Below are 23,820 nucleotides of genomic sequence, written 5' to 3'. Positions count from 1 at the left end.
TGGGGAGGGGTTGTCTGGGCGGAGACCCAAACTAGAACCAAAATCTCTCATAGCTTATATCTTGGCTCATAACTTTTCCTAGGCACAAGTAACATTCCACCCGCGGGTAGATTAATATGCAGATGCATCTGAGGAACGGTTAGATATGAGATATGTAATACATACTTGAGTGGTTCAAGAGATGTAATTTTCTGCTTTCCTATGTACTCCAGCCAGGGAATGTGACCTTTCAAACGATTTGTCTGACCGTGAGCAATCTGGAGATATGCCTGGTTTTTATATAAGTCTCTCATATTCCAAGATATGAGACATAGGCGAAAAATGGATTTTAAAAGTGTTATCTAGTTTCTTACTCCTCTGGAATGTCATTGAACTCAGGGGAAGGCTTGGGTTATCCTTTTAACAGGTGTTAGATTGCACAGCTACCCAGCTCAGAGATGTTTTATAGCTCAGAGCTACCTGCTGTGCCATGGCCTGCCTGTGACACTTCCAACACACACACCAACCAAATGTCACTGTGACTCTCAGAGAGGGAGGGGGATAAGGAGATGTATATTTGTACAAGATGGATGATCCTTTGCCAAGATGGAGTTTGGAGCAACATGATTGAACCTCGTCGATCTCTGTGGCTACGATTGCTACAGCCACATCATGGCACCCCAGTGTACTGCCGTCCTAACTAATTTTGATATTCTCCCAAGTTGGAGCAAATATATAATAATGTATAGATTAAAGGCAGGTATGACTGGAGCGAGCCCCTCCCCTCCTTAAAGATACATGGACACCCAGCACAATGGCAGCTAAAGGTATCCAGTCCCTGAATTTTGTGAGTACCTTAGGCCTTTGCTTGCACTTTGGGTCTATTTGCATCAGCGCCATATGGTCACAGCCAGCCCAGAGGAGTCCATGCTCCCCATCAATGTGCAGGAACGTCGAATGATCAGGTGCACTGCTTTACTGGACACACTTCCTGGAACAAGACCCTGTGTAATTGCAGTCAGACAACATGGGAAGACTCTACTAAAAGAGAATATAAAACCAAAGGTCACAAAGCCCAAGAATCCAGGTCGAATGAGAAGTCAGAAAAAAATGACTACCCCAAACCCAATGTCTAATAGTAATGATGATCTAAAAGTGATAAACTTTTTAGACTTCCAATTACAGCTAAGACTCTTAAAACTCCTTCAGAAAGGACTTTCTTTCTCACCTACAAACAAAATGGATCTTTGATGTCTATAAAGACCTAAACTTATTCTTACGAAAGATATTACTTAGGGTTCCATTCGGCCATAATTTGACCAAACAGGACCCTCGTCCAACTAGTAAAATGGAAGAACAGGCTTTAAAAGTTTTGGTAAGTCTCCTAAATGACGGGGGATAAATTGATGAAAACACTGAGGAAATAGAATCATCAAAATGGAAAAGAATAACTAGGCTTAAAATGAAGTAAAAAAGAATGCCCAATCTAAGTGAGAATAAATGGACTAGTCTCTTAGATCTGGTACGTTCCGAGCTATTAAAGATTGACTGGAATAAAAAGTGACCAGACAATTTGACAAAAGAAGAAAGGACTGCTTTTAACCGAATTCAAAAATGCCCCCAAGTCATAAAGAGAAGTGATAAGGGGGGGAATGTTGTGCTAATGAACAGTACGGACTATGAACAGGAGATCCATAGCCAACTAAATGATGTGAATACGTATGTTAAGATGTTGGATAATCCATTCCCAAAAATTGTTGAATCTTTGAATCGTAGACTGACATGGGCCTTTGAGGTGAACCTCTTAACCAAGAGGGAATATGACTTTCTGAAAGTGGATGTGTTTAACATTCCCACTTTCTACGTGATAGCAAAGAGCCACCAGGATCCCCTAAAACCATCTGGTAGACCTATTTTGTCTGCGGTTAATGGTACTTTAGAGAAAGTAGGCAAATATCTTGATGATATTATCCAAGATATGGTAATTTCCTTACCATTGTATATACAGGACATGAGAGATGTTCTGTCTAAATTGGAAGATATTGAGGTGTCAACAGGAACTCTGCTGGTTGGTGTGGACGTTGAGTCTCTCTACACGTCCATCCCCCATGTTTGGGGCATGAAAGCGATAGGTTTCTGGAACTACACTACCCAGGTATGGGACCACAGAATTAATTCATTCTAGATCTTGTGGAATTCATGCTTAATCATAACTGCTTGCAGATCCTAGGTACCAAGTACCAGCAGATCTGTGGCACTTCCATGGGAGCCCCATGGGCACCGGCATATGCCTGTCTTCATTTGGGGCTATGGGAACAAGACATACTCTTTGGCTATTCGATGTATCTCAGCCATGTTTTACGGCAGCTGAGATACATCGATGATATTTTGATACTTTGGAATGGATCTGAAGACCAACTTCGGGAATTTCTCATGATGTTAAAAATGACAGGAATATTAAACTGACTTTCAAATATGACCATAGGGAAATTTCCTTCTTGGATATATATGTGTCCATCACTGAAAACCATATAACAACAAGGACATTTAGAAAAGAGACTGCAGCCAACACTTTGCTTCATACGGATATCCACCACCCTGACTCTCTAAAATGAGGGATACCAGTAGGTCAGTTCCTCCGTATTCGGAAGAACTGTTCCGATATAACCCAATTCAAACAAGAGGACACTCGTTTGCACCATAGACTCAGGGAAAGAGGCTATCTGCATAAAGTTTTAGGGAAAGTCAAACAAAATGCTCTAAATATAGAGAGGAAAAACGTAGAGATAAATCTAAGGATCAAGTGGGCCTCATCAGATTTATCACCAAATATGGTCGGCAAAGGAGTGAGGTCAACCAGGCCTTACAAAGACACTGGCATGTGTTAACAGCCAATTCCGCTATCGCTGATCTGATTGGAGATAAACCTCAGATGGTGGCGGGTAGGGACTCTAATTTAGATGATTTGTTAGTACACTCAGAATACCAAAAACAATCGCCAAAAAATTGGCTAAACAAACTCTTCGACTTTACAGGAATGCACCCCTGTGGTCATTGTCAAATTTGCCCAAATGTTGAAAAAAGTCGAATGTTCACCAGTGCGGATAAAGCAAGGATATTTGAAATTAGAAGCTTTATCAACTGATCTACCTGCTGGGTTATATACATGCTGGAATGTCCATGCAGTAAATTCTACATTGGAAAAACCAAAAGACACTTGCGGGTCTGCACTGGACAATGAAAGTAAAGGTAACAGCACTGAAAAGGAGAGAAAAGATCTTCTAGCACTACACTTCAAGGAGGTACATGGAGGTAAAGCTGATGGCTTAAAAGTGAAAGGTATCTTTTCCCTTAAATTGTCCCCGAGTCGTGGACTTTGATAGTGTTTTACTTCAAAAAGAAACATTTGGGATTTATACACTGGGTACACTTGTCCCTAGAGGCCTTAATATAGAACTTAATTTTGAGGTATTCCTGGACTAGTCTAACGAGATTGACTTAGCTGACCCCTAGATCTGGTCAGATGCTCTTTATATTAGTATCTAAACTGAGGATATATATGATTGCATTGGGAGGAGAGATGGAAATGAGGGAATCCCTACAAGCCCATCTAGTTCTCATACATAAGGAAGGTAAAGATGATACCCACTGGTCAGATGCTCTTTATGTCCTTTACCTTTGTTCCTCTAAAAAGAAAACATAAAAAAAAACAAAAAACACACCAGTGGTGACTAAATACCACCAAAATAAAGTTTTATCTGTCTAAAAAAAATGCTAAAAAATTCATATGGGTACAGTGTTGCATGACCGCGCAATTGTCATTCAAAGTGTGATAGCGCTGAAAGCTGAAAATTGTCCTGGACTGGAAGGGGGTGAAAGTGTCCGGACTGGAAGGGGGGGAAAGTGTCCGGACTGGAAGGGGGGTAAGGTGTCCGGACTGGTAGGGGGTGAAAGTGTCCGGACTGGAAGGGGGTGAAAGTGTCCGGACTTGAAGTGGTTAAACACCGCAATACTTCTCTAATCGCTCTTCTTAGGAGTCATACTACCAGCGGTATCCGGACTATACTCGAGGGTAATGACGCAGACAGCATTCAGTGGAAGCTCGCAGAGAGATCAATTATTGATGACCAAAATTTGGAGTGTCAGATACACTCCTGGAGAGTGATCCACCTATGATCTTTCTATGCAACTATATATCTTTGCCTTCCATCCTTGCTGAACTTGTTTCTGTCAAAGTTTGTTTGTTGAGCTGTTGGCCTGTTGTGGCGTTCCATTTAACCACCTCCCGTCTGGACTGGAAGGGGGTAAAAGTGTCCGGACTGGAAGGGGGTAAAAGTATCTAGACTGGAAGGGGGTAAAAGTGTCCGGATTGGAAGGGGGTGAAAGTGTCCGGACAGGAAGGGGGTAAAAGTGTCCGGATTAGAAGGGGGGGAAAGTGTCCGGACAGGAAGGGGGTGAAAGTGTCCGGACTGGAAGGGGGTGAAAGTATCCGCACTGGAAGGGGGTGAAAGTGTCTGGATTGGAAGGGGGTGAAATGTCCGGACTGGAAGGGGGTAAAAGTGTACGGACTGGAAGGGGGGTAAAAGTGTCCTGACTGGAAGGGGGTAAAAGTGTCCTGACTGGAAGGGGGTAAAAGTGTCCTGACTGGAAGGGGGTAAAAGTGTCCTGACTGGAAGGGGGTAAAAGTGTCCGGACTGGAAGGGGGTAAAAGTGTCCGGACTGGAAGGGGGTAAAAGTATCTGGACTGGAAGGGGGTAAAAGTGCCCGGATTGGAAGGGGTGAAAGTGTCCGGACTGGAAGGGGGGAAAGTGTCCGGACTGGAAGGGGGTGAAAGTGTCCAGACAGGAAGGGGGTGAAAGTGTCCGGACAGGAAGGGGGTGAAAGTGTCCGGACTGGAAAGGGGTAAAAGTATCCGGACTGGAAGAAGATGAAAGTGTCCGGACTGGAAGGGGGTGAAAGTGTCCGGACTGGTAGGGGATGAAAGTGTCCGCACTTGAAGTGGTTAAGCACTGCAATACTTCTCTAATCGCTCTTCTTAGGAGTCATACTACCAGCGGTATCCGGACTATACTCGAGGGTAATGACGCAGCCCGAAGCAGACAGCATTCAGTGGAAGCTCGCAGAGAGATCAATTATTGATGACCAAAATTTGGAGTGTCAGATAGACTCCTGGAGAGTGATCCACCTATGATCTTTCTATGCAACTATATATCTTTACCTTCCATCCTTGCTGAACTTGTTTCTGTCAAAGTTCGATTGTTGAGCTGTTGACCTGTTGTGTCGTTCCATTTAAGTAACACTCAGGTCTTGTATTACCTGCACACAGCCGGATTAGCTGAAGCCTTTTCCCACCTCTATGGTCTAACAGCCTTTTTCAACGCAGAGGAACCCTTGCCGGTCTGAAGGAACCCCGGCTAAAAATGACTCTATCTATAATTCTTGATACATTAGTGTGATAGGGAGTCACTTTGGGTGGGGGGGGGGGCCCATGAAATACAGCTCACTTTGGAGAGGTGGGGAGACCCCTTTCTCAGCTCCCCATATCCCTATTATGTGTAAGTCACCCTGTGCCTGTTAGGGGTACAGGGTGATCTGTCCTAATATTGGGGTGGGGGGTTGTTGATTGTTTAATGCCTTGTGGTTTCATCCCATTGTTCTATTGTGTGTCTTGCTTGGGAGCAAACTATTATAGGATGTATGTGTTTGTGTATTGGCTTGGTGGGGGGTGTCTCCAGCAGCCCTCCCTCCTGATGGGACTGTCTGCTGGTGTGAAGTTTGAATACCTGGGTGTCTCTTGTTGCTAAGTATAGATTGCCCCACCCTGTGTCATTATGCAGGGAGGGGGGATTTGTCCCCTGAGTGTATAAAAAGCCAGTTCGAGTTTCAAATAAAGAGTTCCATGTTCAGACAGACTAGTGTCGTCTGGTCTTGTATGGTCAGCGGTGGTGTCTGTGGATCGGTGTTCAGACGGGGAAGCGGGAGTCTAACGGAAGTACCCAAGTGCAGTCGGGGTCGGTTCCGTTACATTGGTGGCAAGTGGTGGGATTGTACTTACTGGCTGTGAACACGTCCAAACCAACACCGGGATTCAAAATCAGGAAAGCAGACATCAGTCATCCCAGTGGAGATATGGACCTGGCATCAGAGTTCCCGGGGCTGCTGCGGATCGTTCTTTCAACATACCCCAGGAATGTGCGGATCAGTACCTGGAGCTCAGGCAGCGGATTCGGGTGGTGCTCCAGGTTGTTGGTATGTACAAGGGCAAGTGCTATCCAACCTAGGGGAAGGGGCCAGGGACCATCAGAAGTTATGGATGCCATTCCTGGGAAAGCGACCCCAGGAGCAATGGGTGACTAAGTTGGACAGGCTGGTCCACCCGGAGATAGAGCTGGACAACCGATATCTGGCTCTGCAATGGTACGCAGAGCAGAAATATTTAGGGGTGACAACAGAATGCTCTCCTGAGGGATATGACTTTGGTGGCCCTGGATTGCTGTGGGAGAGCCTTACAGATCATTTTGTGTTTGGCGATGAAGGAGAACCTACCCTGGAGGACCTGTGAGAAGATATAGAGGCTATGTTTGGTCTCACAGGGGTCTCGGAGCTTGAACCAGATCTGGAATACCTGCTGATGAAAGAACAGCATCTGGAAAGGGCATACAGGCAACTGCTAAAACATGTTCAGCAGCATGCCCAAGAATCTGCAGTGGAATTTCCAGAGATTGCCTTCCCCAAACCTGAAGTGCTGACAAAAGGGCAGAGCTCTGCTAGCCTTTGCCCAGCACTGGTAACATCTTCTGGGTTCCACGGACAGGAGATGGTGAACCCCTATCCCCAGACACCAGTTCCAGAGACTGGGGATTCGATAGACTTCTCTGCTGAGGGAAAACAACCTGGTGAGCCTCCAGCAGAAGAGCTGGCAACAGGGCCAAATATTGCTGAACTCTGCCCAGCACTGGTAACATCCTCTGGGTTCCACAGACAGGAAATGGTGAACCCGACACCAGTTCCAGAGACTGGGGATTTGATTGACTTTTCTGCTGAGGAGGAACCAGCTGGAGCACCTCCAGCAGAAGAGGTGGCATCGGCATGGCGTGTTGACCTCAGCCCACAACAATCATCACCGCAGGAGCCACAGGAAGAGGATGCAATCAGCACCTCACAACGGCAGCTTGAGCTGATGTCCGTGGATGGGACTTCGGTCTCCACTGACACAACCCCAGAAAAGGGTCTGGCATTGGGACAGGAGAATGTCAGCCTTACTTCGTGAACACTGGGGGATGTCCATCAAGTCAAAGTGGATGAGACTACAGTCGCCACCTGGATACCCCAGGGATGCTGGGCAGTCGGCCCAGATCCCCCACCGCATGATGGAGTCGGTCCAGCCACCCTGTCTTCCCTCCAGTGGCTGAGAGGACTTCAGGGAGAAGGACCAGTCCGTACTTCTCCCCAGCGGCGGGTATGTTCTACGAGAGAGGCAGAGGTTGGCTGGGTGAGTAATGCTATGTTTGGGACAATTTGTTTGGGGGCTGGCATTGGGGGACTGGAAGTACAGACTAACTTCGGAATCCACCCGTCTGGGGTATCCTTCTGCGTTAGTCTCCTGCCGAAAGTGGGGATATGTGACAGGAGTCACTTTGGGTGGGGGACCATGGAACACAGCTCACTGTGGGGAGGTGGGGAGACCCCTGTCTCAGCTCCCCATATCCCTATTATGTGTAAGTCACCCTGTGCCTGTTAGGGGTGCAGGGTGATCTGTCCTAATATTGGGGTGGGGGGTTAATTGTTTAATGCCATGTGGTTGCATCCCATTGTTATATTGTGTGCCTTGCTTGGGAGCAAACTATTATGGGATGTATGTGTTTATGTGTATTGGCTTGGTGGGGGGTGTCTCCAGCAGCCCTCCCTCCTGATGGGACTGTCTGCTGGTGTATCTCTTGTTACTAAATGTAGATTGCCCCACCCTGTGTCATTATGCAGGGAGGGGGGTTGTCCCCTGAGTGTATATATCTTGTATCTGTGTTCAAATAAACTAGTCTACTTCCTGGTTTACTTCAAGATTGGTGTCGTCTAGTCTTGTATGGTTGGCTGTGGTGTCTGTGGTCGGTGTTCGGACGGGGAAGCTCTATTCTAACCTAAGTACTCAAACGTAGTCTGGGGTCAGTTCTGTTACAGTTCTATTCTATTCAAAATACGAATTTAGGAAGACGGCTATATTCTTTCTATTTTATTCTATTCAATTACATTTTTTCCTATTCTAGTCTATTCTTCATTACTTTCTATTCTATTTTATTCCATTATTATTTTTTCAAGTCCATTTTTTTTTCCTTTTTTTCTCTATTCTTCTATGTTATTCTATTCTGTTCTAATCTATTCTATGTTTTTCTATTTTATTATTTTCTGTTGTATTATTTTTTATTCTATTCGTTTATTTTCTATTTTATGCCTTTATTTTCTTTTCTGATTTATTCTATTCTTTTTGAAATTTCGGAAGATGGCTATATTATATTCTATAGTTTTTCTTTTCTATTTTATTATTTTATATTCTATTATTTTATTTTCTATTCTATTTATTTTCTTTCTATTCTTTTTTTATTCCTTTATTTTCTGTTATATTTTATTCCATTATTTTATTTTCAATTCTATTCTGTTCTATTTTACTGTATTCTTCTATGTTATTCTATTCTGTTCTAATCTATTCTACGTTTTTCTATTTTATTATTTTCTATTCTATTCTTTTTTATTCTATTCTTTTATTTTCTATTTTATGTCTTTATTTTATTTTCTGATTTAATCTATTGTATTCTTTTTCAAATTCAAAATTTTGGAAGATGGCTATTTTCTATTCTATACTGTTCTAATCTATTCTATGCTTTTCTATTTTATTATTTCTATTCTATTCTTTTATTTTATTTTATTTTCTATTCTATTTATTTTATTTTCTAATTTAATCTGTTCTATTCTTTCTGTTCTATTCGAGCTGAGAACGTTCGCTCAGACTGTCGCTGTGTTCACTTCCAGCGATGTGCAGATGAAAGAACGAGGAATATTCTGTTCTCATCATTGGATCATCGAAGTGAATCTTCATTCTGTTTATGGAGTAACGATTCTCCACTCCTTTAGTAAATCGGTGTCAGTGCCGGCATCTTCCCATGATGTGAGTACTGGCCGAGACCCTTTATAATAAAACCTTCCCTGGTCTGGAGCAATTTCTTACCCCGGGTTCACACCGATGCGCTTTCTGCAGCTTTTTGCGTTTTGCAGAAACGCAGTACAGTCCATTTACCATGATTTCCTATGGGACGGGTTCACATCTCCGCGTTTTCACCCGGTGCGTTTTTGGTTCTATAGACTTCAATGGAAATGCTGCAGAAAAGCATGTAGTGCGTCTTTTGCTTCATTTTTGTTGCGTTTTGCGTTTTAAATCTGCCTAGCAATAAGAAAAATTTAAAGAAATGAAAAAACCCTGTAAAACTCATAAAAAACACATTAAAAATGCAATGCAGAAATGGCTCAAACGCAACCTGCATAGATGTGATTCTAGCCTCAATCTAGGTTCACACCTATGTAGTTTGCGTTTGAGGTGTTTCTGCATTGCGTTTTGCGTTGCATTTGGCGTTTTTTCTGCATTTTTGATGTGTTTTGCGTTTTTTTTTTCTTCATTGGTATTTTATTTTCCTTGTTGCTAGGCAGATTTAAAACGCATCAAAAACGCAATACATGCTTTTCTTCAGCATTTCCATTGAAGTCTATAGAACCAAAAACGCGGAGCTGTGAACTTTCCCATAGGAAACCATTTTAAATGGACTGCTGTGTGTTTCTGCAAAACGCTGAGGTGTGAACCCGTTGTAATGAAAAATGACGACAAGGATTTGGATATTTTATACTTTTATTATTACCGCAGTACATTTTATATGCAGTCATTTACAGGAATTCACTAACACCTCACTGTAGTCATACTAATAAGCAAGGCTTTTTTTGGGGGGGATGCAACAGTAGATCCTTCGCAGCAACAACTGATGTCCAGCAACAATAGACCCCTCCCTCAACAATAGACCCCTCCCTCAACAATAGATCCTCCAGCAGCCAGCATCAATGGACATCTCCAGCACTGAATGTATGTACTGGTAAGGGGTGCTGGGGTGTGCCGGAGCGTCCATTGGTGCCGGCTGCTGGGGGATCTACTGTCATTGGAGTGGATCTGTTGTTGAGGCGGAAGTCTATTGATGCTGGGGGGGGTCAGTTGTTGCAGGAAACAGTTTATTGTTGCTGGGAAAGATCTGTTGTTGAGGGAGGGGTCTATTGTTGCTGGGGGGGGTTCAGTTTTTGCTGGGAGGGACCTAATGTTAAGGGAGGGGTCTTTGGTCCTGGAAAGAATCTAGTGTTGAGGGAGAGGTCTATTGTTGCCAGGGGGTCAGTTGTTGCTAAGAGGTATCTACTGTTGAGGGAGGGATCTATTGTTGCTGAGAAGGATCTACTGTTGAGGGAGGGATTTATTGTTGCTGGAAGGTCAGTTGTTGCTGAGAAGGATCTACAGTTGAGGGAGGGGTCTATTGTTGCTGGGGGGGTTCAGTTGTTGCTGGGAAGGACCTACTGTTAAGGGATGGGTCTTTGGTCCTGGGAAGAATCTAGTGTTGAGGGAGAGGTCCATTGTTGCCGGGGGGTCAGTTGTTGCTAGGAGGTATCTACTGTTGAGAGAGAAATCTATTGTTGCTGAGAAGGATCTACTGTTGAGGGAGGGGCCTATTGTTGCTGGAAGGTCAGTTGTTGCTGAGAAGGATCTACAGTTGAAGGAGGGGTCTATTGTTGCTGAGGGGTCAGTTGATGCTAGCATGGATCTACTGTTGAGGGGTGGGTCTTTTGTTGCTGGGGGAATCAGTTGTTGCTGAGAAGGATCTACTGTTGAGGGAGGGGTCTATTGTTGCTGGGGAATCAGTTTTTGCTGAGAAGGATCTACTGTTGAGGTAGGGGTCTATTGTTGCTAGGGGGTCAGTTGCTGAGAAGGATATAATGTTGAGGGAGGGGTCTATTGTTGCTGGGGGTCAGTTGTTCCTGAGAAGGATCTACTGTTGAGGAATAAGTCTATTGTTGCTGAAGGGTCACTTGTTGCAAGGAGGAATCTACTGTTGAGGGAGGGGTCTATTATTGCTGGAAGGTCAGTTGTTGCTGAGAAGGATCTACTGTTGAGGAATGCATCTATTGTTGATAGAGGGTCAGTTGTTGCGGAGAAAGATCTACTTTTGAGGGAGGGGTCTATTGTTGCTAAAGGGTCAGTTGTTGATGGGAGAAATCTACTGTTGAGGGAGAGGTCTATTGTTGCAGGGGGATTAATTGTTGCTGGGAGGGATCTACTGTTGACGTAAGGAGGCTATTGTTGCTGACTGCCGTGGGGGTATATTAATGCTGGCTGCTGGGAGATCTATTGTTACTGGTGGGCTCTATTGTTCCTGGGAGTATTTCATTGCAGGGGATCTATTGTTGCTGGGGGGTTTATGTTGCTGGTTTCAGGGAAAATTTATTTTACTGCTTTTCTTGTTATCATTAACGAATTCCATGCAATTTACGCAGCACCACAAAGTGATACTTGGCTCTGTATTCTATAATAGGAGCGGTACTGGGAGGTGGGTCAAAGGATGGTGCTCAGAGGTGGGTAGGGGGTGGAACCAAAAGATGGTACTCGTAGGTGAGTAGGGGGTGGAACCAAAAGATGGCATTTGGAGGTGGGTAGGGAGTGGAACCAAAGGATGGTACTCGGAGGTGGCTAGGGGGTGGAACCAATGGATGGTGCTCAGAGGTGGGTAGGGGGTGGAACCAAAGGATGGTGCTCGGAGGTGAGTAGGGGGTGGAACCAAAAGATGGCGCTTGGAGTTGGGTTGGAGGTGGAACTAAAGGATGGTGCTCGGAGGTGGGTAGGGGGTGGAGCCAAAGGATGGTACTCAGAGGGGGGTAGGAAGTGAAACCAAAGGATGGTGCTCGAAGGTGGATAGGGGTTGGAACCAAATGATGGTGCTCGGAGATGGGTAGGGGGTGGAACCAAAGGATGGTGCTCAGAGGTGAGTAGGGGGTGGAACTAAAGGATGGTGCTCGGAGGTGAGTAGGGGGTGGAACCAAAGGATGGTACTCAGAGGTGATTGGGGTGGATGCAAAGGATGGTGCTCAGAGGGGGGTAGGGGGTGGAACCAAAGGATGGTGCTCGAAGGTGGGTAGGGAGTGGAAGCAAAGGATGGTGCTTGGAGGTGGGTAGGAGTTGGAAACAAAGGATGGTGCTCAGAGGTGATTGGGGTGGAACCAAAGGATGGTGCTTGCAGGTGGGTAGGAGGTGGAACCAAAGGATGGTGCTTAGGGGTGAGTAGGGGGTGGAACCAAAGGATGGTGCTTGGAGGTGGGTAGGGGGTGGAACCAAAGGATTATACTAGAAGGTGATTGGGGTGGAACCAAGGAATGGTGCTTGGAGGTTGGTAGGGGGTGGAGAAAAGGGGGTGACTCAGAAGGTGGGAGTACCTGCACCTCTGATGATAAGACATTCTGATTGTCAATGACTGTCATACACTGTGTGGTTGAGAACTTGTAACATGTAGAGAACAGAAGATAAATCGGTGTGTGGTTTAATAGTCGGCCATCGGGAGTGTGATCTTCTGGACTAAGGCCTCATATTTCACCATTCCATCAGGGGTCACCTCAACATCTCGGAAAAGATCGTTCACTGCAAAAAGATAGACTTGTTACCATCTCCATTTACACAGCAGATCCATTAATGTCTATAGTTTTAACTCTTTAAAAAAAAAGTAATTTTTTAACCCCTTCCTGCTCACCCCGGTGTCTCTAAATAGTTCAGAATGCCCGGAAGCAGGAAGGATCAATGATCACATGATCAGGAACCGGTCCTGCCGACTACTGATCTGTAGCTGGGGACCCAGAGCTGTCTGTGATAGCTGAGTCCTTCCCAGCACATAAACAATGGTCGCCCAGCAACACATACACCAAAAGTGTTGGGTCGCCGGCCTTTCCATGCACATGACCTTTAATGGCCTCCCAGTCTTAGTCCATAGGGTTTAGTATTAAGTTGGCCCCGCCCTTTCCACGCACATGAACTTTAATGGCCCCCCCCAATCTTAGTCCATAGGGTTCAATATTGAGTTGGCCCCGCCCTTTGCAGCTATAACAGCTTCAACTCTTCTGAGAAGGCCATCTTCAAGGTTTAGGAGGGTGTCTATGGGAAGGTTGGACCATTCTTCCAGAAGCACATTTGTCAGGTCAGGCACAGATGTCGGGGGAGGAGGCCTGGCTCGCAGTCTCCGCTCTATTTCATCCCAAAGGTGTTCTATGGGGTTGAGGTCAGGACTCTGTGCAGGACAGTCAAGTTCCTCCACCCCAAACTGGCTCCTCCATGTCTTTATGGACCTTGCTTTGTGCACTGGTGCGCAGTCATGTTGAAGCAGGAAGAGGCCATCCCCAAACTCTTCCCACAAAATTGGGAGCATGAAATTGTCCAAAATGTCACCTTAAGAGTTCCCTTCACTGGAACTAGGGGGCCAAGCCCAACCTCTGAAAAACAACCCACCATAAATCCCCCCTCCACCAAACTTTACACTTGGCACAATGCAGTCAGGCAAGTACCATTCTCCTGGCAACCTCCAAACCCAGACACGTCCATCTGATTACCAGACAGAGAAGCATGATTGGTCACTCCAGAGAACACGTCTCCCCTGCTCTAGAGTCCAGTGGCGGTGTGCTTTACACCACGGCATCCGACGCTTTGCATTGCACTTGGTGATGGAAGGCTTGGATGCAGCTGCTCGGCCATGGAAACCCATTCCATGAAGCTCTCTATGCACTGTTGTTGGGCTCATCTGAAGGTCACACCAAGTTTGGAGGTCTTTAGCTATTGACTCTGCAGACAGTTGGTGACTTCTGCGCACTGTGCGCTTCAGCATGCGCTGACCCCGCCCTGTCATGTGACGTGGCCTACCACTTGGTGGCTGAGTGGCTGTTGTTCCCAGTTGCTTCCACTTTGTTATAATCCCACTAACAGTTGAGCGTGGAATATTTAGTAGCCAGGAAATGTCACGGATGGACTTATTGCCCAGGTGACCACCTATCACGGGACCACGCTTGGAGTCACTGAGCTCCTGAGAGCGACCCATTCTTTCACAAATGTTTGTAGAAGCAGTCTGCATGCCTAGGGGCTTGATTGTATACACCTGTGTCCATGGAGGGGATTGGAACACCTGAATCACATGATAGGGAGGGCGGGGCCAATACTTTTGGAAATACAGTGTATGTGCGATGTGTTGATGTTACAGCTCACCCTTTTGCCGCCATATATATGTATCGGGCGGTCATAAAGGGGTTAATATCACAAATGTGCTGGTTATCCATTATTACAGGTTTTCCTTATGGAGACATTAGAGGTCGATTAGATGGCGGATTTTGCATTTGTTTAAATGACAAAATAATCGCTTTTTTCCTGGGGTGCCTGAAGTCAGCATTTCAGAATGTAAACAATAGACATTCATTTCGTTCCGGATCAAATTTCGGAAATTCGGATGTATCGGAATTTTCTAATTACAATATCAACAAATTTGAAGGAATCCGAAGTAACAAAACGAAATTACTTCCAAAATTCGATTCGAATTAAAAAATGAAATCAAATTTGAAAACAAAATGAAATTCGCAAACAGGAACAGAATAAAATAGAATAGAAGATAAAGGAACAGAATAGAAAAGAATAGGATAGAAAATAATAGTGTAAAACAGGACAGAATAGAAAATTAAAAAATAGAATAGAAAATCAAGGAATAGAATACTAAAGAATAGAATAGAAAAAGAAATAACACAGTAGACAAGAATAGAGTAAAACAAAACAAAATAGAATAGAAAATAAAGGAACAGAATAGAAAGGATTAGAATAGAAAATAGAGTACAACATAACAGAATAAAATAGAATGGAAAATAATAGAATATTAGAATAAAATAGAATATAGCTGCCTTCTGAATTTCGAAAAGAACAGAATAGAATAAAACAGACTAGAATAGAAAAGAATAGAGTAAAACAGAACAGAATATAATATAAAATAATAGAATAAAATAGAAAATAAGGGAATATAATAGAAAAAAACAGAATAGAAACTAAAAAAATAGAATAGAAAAAAATAGAATAGATTAGAATAAAATAGAATATAGCTGCCTTCCAAAATTTGAATTTCGATAAGAATAGAATAACATAGAATAGGAAATAATACAGTAGAACAGAATAGAATAGAAAATAAAGGAATATAATAGAAATTAAATAGAATAGAGTAAAACAGAATAGTATAGAATAAACTAGAATAGAAAATAAGGGAATAGAATTGAAAATAAAAGAATAGAATAGATCAGAAAAAATAGAATATAGCTGCCTTCCAAAATTTGAAGTTCGAAAATAATAGAACAGAATAAAACAGAATAGAATATAAAAGAACAGAGTAAAACAGAATAGAGAAAAATGATTAGACTAGATAGGAATATAATAGAGTAGAATAGAATAGAAAAGAAAAAAAAATAGACCAGAATAAAATGAAAAGAATATAACCGTCTTTCGAATAGAATAAATTTGAATGGTGATTTGATACTTTGATTCGGTCTAATTTAATTCAGTTCGATCGAATTTGAAAGCGAATAAAATGAAATGAAACAAATTAAACTAAATGATTTAAATAACGAATCAACACTAAACACATTTTTTCGTTCTGCACATGTCTAGTAAACAAACCCACGGCTGCCACACACGTGTACATCCTGATACTGCCGCTCGGGAAGCCGCCATTCGGACGAACGTTCAGCCACATTTAGGATCTCAGCAGGAAGCGTCTACTGACTGATATCTGCGGTCGCCAAGCCCAGCAGCAGGAATTCACAGATTCGCAGTGTGGCTGAATGTCCGGCCGGCCGGCCGGATGGTCTTCGAATGAAAGGATTAAAACAATAAAACGTATCTAAACCCAGGAACACATCGTAATGTATTGTGAGGACGACACCGGCTGAGGGCGAGGCTCGCGGGATTTCTGGAGGACGATTTTTAGCTTTTTTTTTAGTGCTTTATTTACCAAAGCAAAAGGTACAAAAGAAAAGAAGGACATTGTGAGGGTTTCCATAGTGAGGAGGTCATGATAGGAATCCACTGAGAAATCGGCAGGCAGAGGTCCATTTGGGTTCCAAAAGAGGTAACAAATCAACGAGTATCTCATCCCAGAATCAGATGTACAGTCATGGCCAAAAATCTTGCCCCCCCCTCATTTCTGTCAGATAACGCACAACTTCACCCAGAAAATTGTTGCTCTCACAAATGTTTCGGCATTCTCGTGTTAATTTCTTTTGTTTGTATCGGTGTGACTCAAAAAAAGGGGAGAAACAAAAAGCCAAATCTGACACATTCCACCCAAAACCCCAAAAATGGACCGGACTCAATGATTGGCACCCTCAATGTAATATTTGGTAGCACACCCCTTGGAAACAATCACTGAAATCAATGGCTTCCTGTAACCATCAATGAGTTTCTTCCATCTCTCTACTGGAATTTTGGATCGCTCTTCTTCCTCCAACTCCTCCGGGTCTCTCAGATTGGAAGGGTTCCTTTTCCCAACTGATGTTCTGAGATCTCTCCAGAGGAGCTCTATGGGATGGAGATCTGGACTCATTGCTGGCCAGTTCAGTCCTCTCCAGAGCTATGTCTGGAATCATTTCCGGGAGCTTTGTGACGTGTGCTTTGGGTCATTGTCCTGCTGGAAGACCCATGACCTCTGATGGAGACCCAACTTTCTGACACCGGGCCCTACATTGCACCTCAGAATTCTTTGGTAGTCTTCAGATTTCATAAGTCCATGCACACAGCCAAGACATCCAGTGCCTGAAGCAGCAAAGCAACCCCAAAATCAGTGACCCCCCACCATGTGTGACTGGAGGGACTGTGACCCCCCCACCATGTGTGACTGGAGGGACTGGATTCTTCTCTTTAAAGGCCTCATTGCTTTTTCTGAAAATAGTAGAATGATGGGCTTTACCAAAAATCTGCCATTTTGTTTTGTCTGTCCACTATACATTCTCCCAGAAGGATTTTGGCTTCCTCAGGTACGTTTTGGAAAACTCCAATCTGGCAATATGTTTCTGTGTCAGCAGTGGGGTCCTCCTGGGTCTTCTCCCATATTTCTGTGTCAGCAGTGGGGTCCTCCTGTGTCTCCAACCATACTCCTGTGTCAGCAGTGGGGTCCTCCTGGGTCTCCTCCCATATTTCTGTGTCAGCAGTGGGGTCCTCCTGGGTCTCCTCCCATATTTCTGTGTCAGCAGTGGGGTCCTCCTGGGTCTCCAACCATACTTCTGTGTCAGCAGTGGGGTCCTCCTGGGTCTCCTCCCATATTTCTGTGTCAGCAGTAGGTTCCTCCTGGGTCTCCTCCCATATTTCTGTGTCAGCAGTGGGGTCCTCCTGGGTCTCCTCCCATATTTCTGTGTCAGCAGTGGGGTCCTCCTGGGTCTCCTACCATACTTCTGTGTCAGCAGTTAGGTCCTTCTGGGTCTCCTCCCATATTTCTGTGTCAGCAGTGGGGTCCTCCTGGGTCTCCTACCATACTTCTGTGTCAGCAGTGGGGTCCTCCTGGGTCTTCTACCATACTTCTGTGTCAGCAGTGGGGTCCTCCTGAGACTCCTACCATACTTCTGTGTCAGCAGTGGGGTCCTCCTGAGACTCCTACCATATTTCTGTGTCAGCAGTGGGGTCCTCCTGGGTCTCCTACCATATTTCTGTGTCAGCAGTGGGGCCCTCCTAGGTCTCCTACCATAGTGTCCCTTCTCATTCAGATGGCGACATATAGTGCGAGTGGGCACAGTTGTACCTGGTGCCTGAAGGTCAGATTGAATTTGTCTGGAAGTTGATGGAAGTTCTTTAGCCACCATTCCAGCAATCCTTCATTGCAATCTTTGATCAGTTTTTCTCTTTCATCCCCATCCAGGGTGATTAGCTACAGTGCCATGGGCTGTAAACTTCTTGACAATGTTGCGCACAGTGGACACAGGAACATGAAGATCTCTGGAGATGGACTTGTCACCTTGAGATTGTCCATGCTTTTCCACCATTTTTGTTCTCCAATCCTCAGACAATTCTTTGCTGCTGTTCCTCTCCTCCATGCTCCATGTGGCACACAGAGACGCACAATAGAAAGGTGGAGGCCATGTGTCACCCTTGTCCCTGGTTGTTGGTGTGATTTCTATGTTGTCAGCTCCTGGTCATGGGTACGGGGGAGTCTAATGACAAATTACAGGAACGTCACAGACTGGGAATGTAATTATCTCTTACAATTTTGAGAAGGTGCCAATAATTTTGTGCAGTTCATTGTCAGGATTTTGGGTCAGATTTGGCTTTTTGTTTCTCCACTTTTTTTGTGTCACCAATACAAACAAAAGAAATAAACATGAGAATGCCGAAACATTTGTCATTGCAGCAATTTTCTGGGCGAAGAGTTGCGTTATCTGACAGAAATGCGGGGGGACGAGATTTTTGGCCATGACTGTATGGTTCACCCCAAAGAGAACTTTCTACATTGTGTGGTGAGGGCCATTGGGATTGGCTCAGAGGAAGAAGCTAGACCTCGAAACGCGTTAGCCCGTTGGAGGTCCTATTGCCCTGTCATGCGTCGTGGCGAATCATGGATTGGACTGTTTATGTTTTTTTTTTTTTCTTTTTTTTAACATGCCGTCACCCTAGCAGTACAGTGTCACCATAGTGACGCTCTACTACTTGTGGGGGGTGGTGATGATTTTTTTTTCTTTTCTTTTTTTTTTACACGATTGATTTTACACCCATAAAGGCTATAAAAGCAATCATTTCTTCTTCACTCTGGCTGCATTCTTGCAGCCATTGAGAAATACTGTGTGAGCTGTGATTGGTCACAGCTTGTCACATGGTACAAGAAAATTGTGAATAGCCGTGTACCATGTGACTTCTATGATCATTCACAGATTTCACACGTAGTAAGCAATGATGTCAGAAGTGACATCTTGCTTACTACTCCTCATGTGATCACTGATTGGCCAATCAGTGATCACATGATCGGGACCTCACACAGAGGTCCCGTACAGCGATCAGTGTTCTGCTGTGTCCTCCGGACACAGCGGGACTGGATCGCTGTGCCGCGTGCTCCCAGGGAGCACGCACAGCTTGAAAATACGAGCACCATTTATGAACGGCAACCCGCTCCTGTACTGCCCCCGTCTGGCCATTTATGTACATGGGCCGGACGGGAAGTGCTTAAATGAACTGTAGCGCGTCTCTGCAAAAAGCACTAAAAACGCTTAGGTGTGAACCAGGCCTTATGGATGATAAAGAAAATGGGATTTTTGTACTCGCCAAGGTCAATGTCCACATTCAACCCATTGGGTTGCAATGAATTTAGTTCATAAATCCAGTATGTTTCTTTTTTAGAGATGTCATTTATTAAGTCAGTACCTCTCAAATGTGATTTAATCATGTCTATACCATAACAGGTCAACAAAGTCGGGTCACAATTATGTTTTAATGTGAAGTGTCTAGATACAACCAATGGGTTGAATGTGGACATTGACAGTAACTGTTTTCTCACACATTTTTAATGATAGGTTTATCTATTGATCGTTTTATCTGATCGGTAGACTTCCCCTTTCATTTTGACTGGCCCTTTAAATATTCCCTATTATCATCTGGTATTGCTCCTGTCATTTTGAGTTTATATATTTATCTAGGATTTATTTAGGTTCTCCTCATGTTAGTATTTCTATTGTTTTTTACCGTTTATGATTGTTTATATGTATGCGGTGGCGATCCGTTATGAAAGGATTGTGCATTGAGCATTTATCCTGATGTCAGCTGTCCGCTTTAAGGGCAGTGAATATTTAATAAAGGTCTGACGTCTCACATCCATCCGCTCCGTGAGGACGTCGATGACGAAACGCGTAGGTCCGAGCCTTTGGATGTGACGTCAGGATGCTCCTAGGTCGTTGGTATGGCTCATACGCAGCCAGGCTGGGTCCGTGTTATGTTACAGATCATGTTGTTTGTTCGCTTCTTGTAAGTGCAATCGTTTTTATTAAATCTGAAGTTTTATGATGTCCCATGAGTCTTTATTTCTTTATATCCCGAGTGTTGGTCTGATTACCTTAACCACCTTCCGCTCACCCTATAGTACAATGACGGGCGCTAGGTGGTTCTCTCATTCTGATAGGACGTCATATGACGTCCTACCATTCTCACTGTGCACGCGCAGCTCAGGGAGCACGCAGCGCGGCGATGTCCGAGGGACACAGCGGATCACGGAAAGAGCCAAAGATGTCGGCTCGGTCATGTGATCAACTGTGTCCAATCACAGCTGATCACATGTAAACACGGAAATGCCGGTTATCGGCATTTCTCTCCTCTCGAGCTGTCACGCTGACAGAGGAGAGGAGAGCCGGTAATCGGCTTTCCGTGGAGGGGACATGTACACTGATCATCAGGGCACTGATGATCAGTGTGCCCTGATGATCAGTGTGGCCCCAGAAGTGCCACATGTCAGTGCTCATCAGTGCCACATGCCAGTGCCCATCAATGCCACATATCAGTGCATACCAGTGCACATCAGTGCCACATATCCGTGCCCATCTGAGCTGCCTTTCAATGTCACCCGTCAGTGCCACCTATCAATGCCAATCAGAGCTGCCAATCAGTGCCACCTATCAGTGCCAGTCAGTGCTGCCTATCAGTGTCATGTATCAGTGCTGCCTTTCAGTGCCTATCAGTGATGCCTGTCAATGCCCATCAGTGCAACCTACCAGTGCCTCCTCATCAGTGCCCATCACTGCAGCCTCATTAGCGCACATCAGTGAAGGAGAAAAATCACTTATTTACAAAATTGTATAACAAAAACTAAGAAAAAATGGGTTTTTTTTTCAAAATTTTCTGTGGTTTTTGGTTTAAGAAAAAATAAAAATCCCTGAGGTGATTAAATAGCACCAAAAGAAAGCTCTATCTGTCTCAAAAAAATGATAAACATTTCATATGGGTACAGTGTTGCATGACCGCGCAATTGTCATTCAAAGTGCAACAGCGCTGAAAGCTGGAAATTGGCCTGGACAGGAAGAGGGTAGAAGTGCCCGGTAGGCAGGAAGGGGGTAGAAGTGCCCTGTAGGCAGGAAGGGGGTAGAAGTGCCCGGTGGGCAGGAAGGGGGTAGAAGTGCCCGGTGGGCAGGAAGGGGGTAGAAGTGCCCTGTAGGCAGGAAGGGGGTAGAAGTGCCCTGTAGGCAGGAAGGGGGTAGAAGTGCCCAGTAGGAAGGAAGGGGGTAGAAGTGCCCGGGGGGCAGGAAGGGGGTAGAAGTGCCCGGTGGGCAGGAAGGGGGTAGAAGTGCCCTGTAGGCAGGAAGGGGGTAAAAGTGCCCTGTAGGCAGGAAGGGGGTAGAAGTGCCCTGTAGGCAGGAAGGGGGTAGAAGTGCCCGGTGGACAGGAAGGGGGTAGAAGTGCCCGGTAGGCAGGAAGGGGGTAGAAGTGCCCTGTAGGCAGGAAGGGGGTAGAAGTGCCCTGTAGGCGAGGGGTTAAGGATTCGGTGGCTGATTTGGATCTATATGGTACACAGTCCTGCAGAGTATTGCTCCCTGGAGACCAGATTTAAAGTTCCTAGTGTTACTTCAACCATTTGCAGATCATCGCTCCCAGAGCAGCAAGCGCTATATGTTGATTTATAACACGATCAGCACATTGCTCGGCTGAGTTTATTTAACCGTTTTTGGTGGTGGATTCACTCTGGTGGAAGTTGTTTGAGCAATTCTACAAATATTATACATTATATCACTTTGGACTTTATATTATTTATATGTGATTTCATTGAGATATATTTATTTGGATATATTTTTATTAGCGCAACCAGATATTTTTGCAACAGTGACATCAATAACAGTGACATCACCAAGAACTGGACGTCCCTCCAAAATGGATGAAAAGACGAGAAGAAAACTGGTCTGGGAGGCGGCTAAGAGGCCTACAGCAACATGAAAGGATCTGCAGGAATATCTGGCAAGTCCTGGCTGTGTGGTCCATGTGACACCAATCTCCCGTATTCTTCATATGTCTGGGCTATGGGGTAGAGTGGCAAGATGGAAGCCTTTTCTTACGAAGTAAAATATCCAAAAACACATCTGAAGTCTCCCAAAAGCATGTGGGAAAATGTGTTCTGGTCTGATGACACCAAGGATGGACTTTTTGGCCATAATTCCAAAAGATATATTTGGCGCAAAAACAACACTGCCCATCACCAAAGAACACCATACCCACTGTGAAGCATGGTGGTGGCAGCATCATGCTTTGGGGATGTTTCTCTTAAGCTAGAACTGGGGCCTTAGTTTAGGTAGAGGGAATTATGAACAGTTCCAAATACCGGTCAATATCGGCACAAAACCTTCCGGCTTCTGCTAGAAAGCTGAACATGAAGAGGAACTTCATCTTCCAGCATGACAACAACCCAAAGCATCCATCCAAATCCACAAAGGAATGGCTTCACCAGAAGAAGAGGAAAGTTGTGGAATGGCCCAGCCAGAGCCCAGACCTCAATCTCATGGAAAATCTGTGGGGTGATCTGAAGAGGGCTGTGCACAGGAGATGTCCTCACCATCTGACAGATTTGGAGTGTTTCTGCAAGGAAGAGCGGGAAAATATTGTCAAGTTATGGTGATAGACTCCTCCCCAAAAAACTGAGTGCCGGAATCACATCAAAAGGGGCTTCAACCAAGGATTAGTGTAAGGGTGTGAACACTTATGCAACCAGATTATTTTAGTTTTTTATTTTTACTTCCCTAAACCTAAAAGATTTCAGTTTGTTGTTCAGCCGAGTTGTACAGTTTATAGGTCACATTAAAGGTGGAAAACGTTCTGAAATGATTGATCGTTGTCTCATTTTCTTTTACATCACAGAAACCTGAAATTTTATCAGGGGGCGGTGTGAAGACTTTTTATATCCACTGTAGGTGTGAACGGAGCCTTAGGACTCTCTTCTACAACTGAGGATTTGTGAGATTGGGCTGGGGGGGGGGGTAGTCATAGCCTCTGTGGGGTTGGCCTTCAGTATCTATAAGCCTAGTGTCCTTTGTCCTGTAGGTGGCAGTATGACCCTTGGCTGCTTTTGCTTAATAAAGTTGTGTCATTCAAAGGATTTTATGGTGAGTACAAAAACCCTAATTTTTTATTTCTTTTTTCTTCCATCTTTGATAAAATTGAGGCTACTGAAAATTAAAATAAAAACATGTTTATGAAAACTTACCTTCCTCCGGGCTTAGCTTCTCACCCATCTTGGTAAGTTTGGACTTGAGCTCAGCCAATGGAATCAATCCGTTCTTTTCCCGGTCGCTCATCAGCATGGCTACCATGATCTCATTTTCCGGGTCTTCCTGTTTTTGTTGTCGGTACATGATGGTCAGAAATGTAGAGAAATCCACCTCCGCGTCTTTGGCTGTAGAAAACGAGGAAATAACATTAACGAAAAATTAAATCATCATGTGTGGTCAGTTTATCGCCACATTTTCTGGATATAGCATTTCTGAGCTCCAGAACGCTCGTGCGGGGGGGGGTCTGATGTCACATACTGCACAGAGTGTAATCTGAGACCTGAGTGGAAAGAGTGGACACACCCGCCCCTCTACACTAGGGAAATATGCACAGCTGAGGCTGTCAATCACCTGCTGTGTGCTGGAGGGAGGCGGGGCCGTCTCCCGAGATTGTCTGGTATCTCAGAAGACACTCATGCAGACAGCAGAAGAATGAGAGAGAAGATAGAAATCACACCGGGTGCTTTGGACTGAGGCAAGTACACACTATAG

The 23,820-nt window shown here is 44.7% G+C and overlaps 1 protein-coding gene across 1 annotated transcript; it reads right to left on the bottom strand.

Annotated features, from left to right (window-relative positions):
- Nucleotides 1–9,850: 9,850 nt before the first annotated feature.
- CALML4 (calmodulin like 4) lies at nucleotides 9,851–23,448 on the bottom strand. The gene is made up of 2 exons (XM_089666043.1): nucleotides 23,265–23,448; nucleotides 9,851–12,682 (listed from the first exon to the last, which is right to left on the bottom strand). Exons 1-2 carry the CDS (start codon nucleotides 23,410–23,412, stop codon nucleotides 12,585–12,587), a joined length of 246 nt encoding a protein of 81 aa, XP_089522169.1. The 5' UTR covers nucleotides 23,413–23,448; the 3' UTR covers nucleotides 9,851–12,584.
- Nucleotides 23,449–23,820: the final 372 nt, after the last annotated feature.

This window comes from Staurois parvus, unplaced genomic scaffold (assembly GCF_062004578.1).
Source record: "Staurois parvus isolate SC_StPar_1 unplaced genomic scaffold, SC_StPar_1.0 ptg002490l, whole genome shotgun sequence".
NCBI classification, from domain to species: Eukaryota; Metazoa; Chordata; class Amphibia; order Anura; family Ranidae; genus Staurois; species Staurois parvus.
Note: the sequence above shows the minus strand (reverse complement) of the source record. Positions and strands in the feature narration are given on the sequence as shown.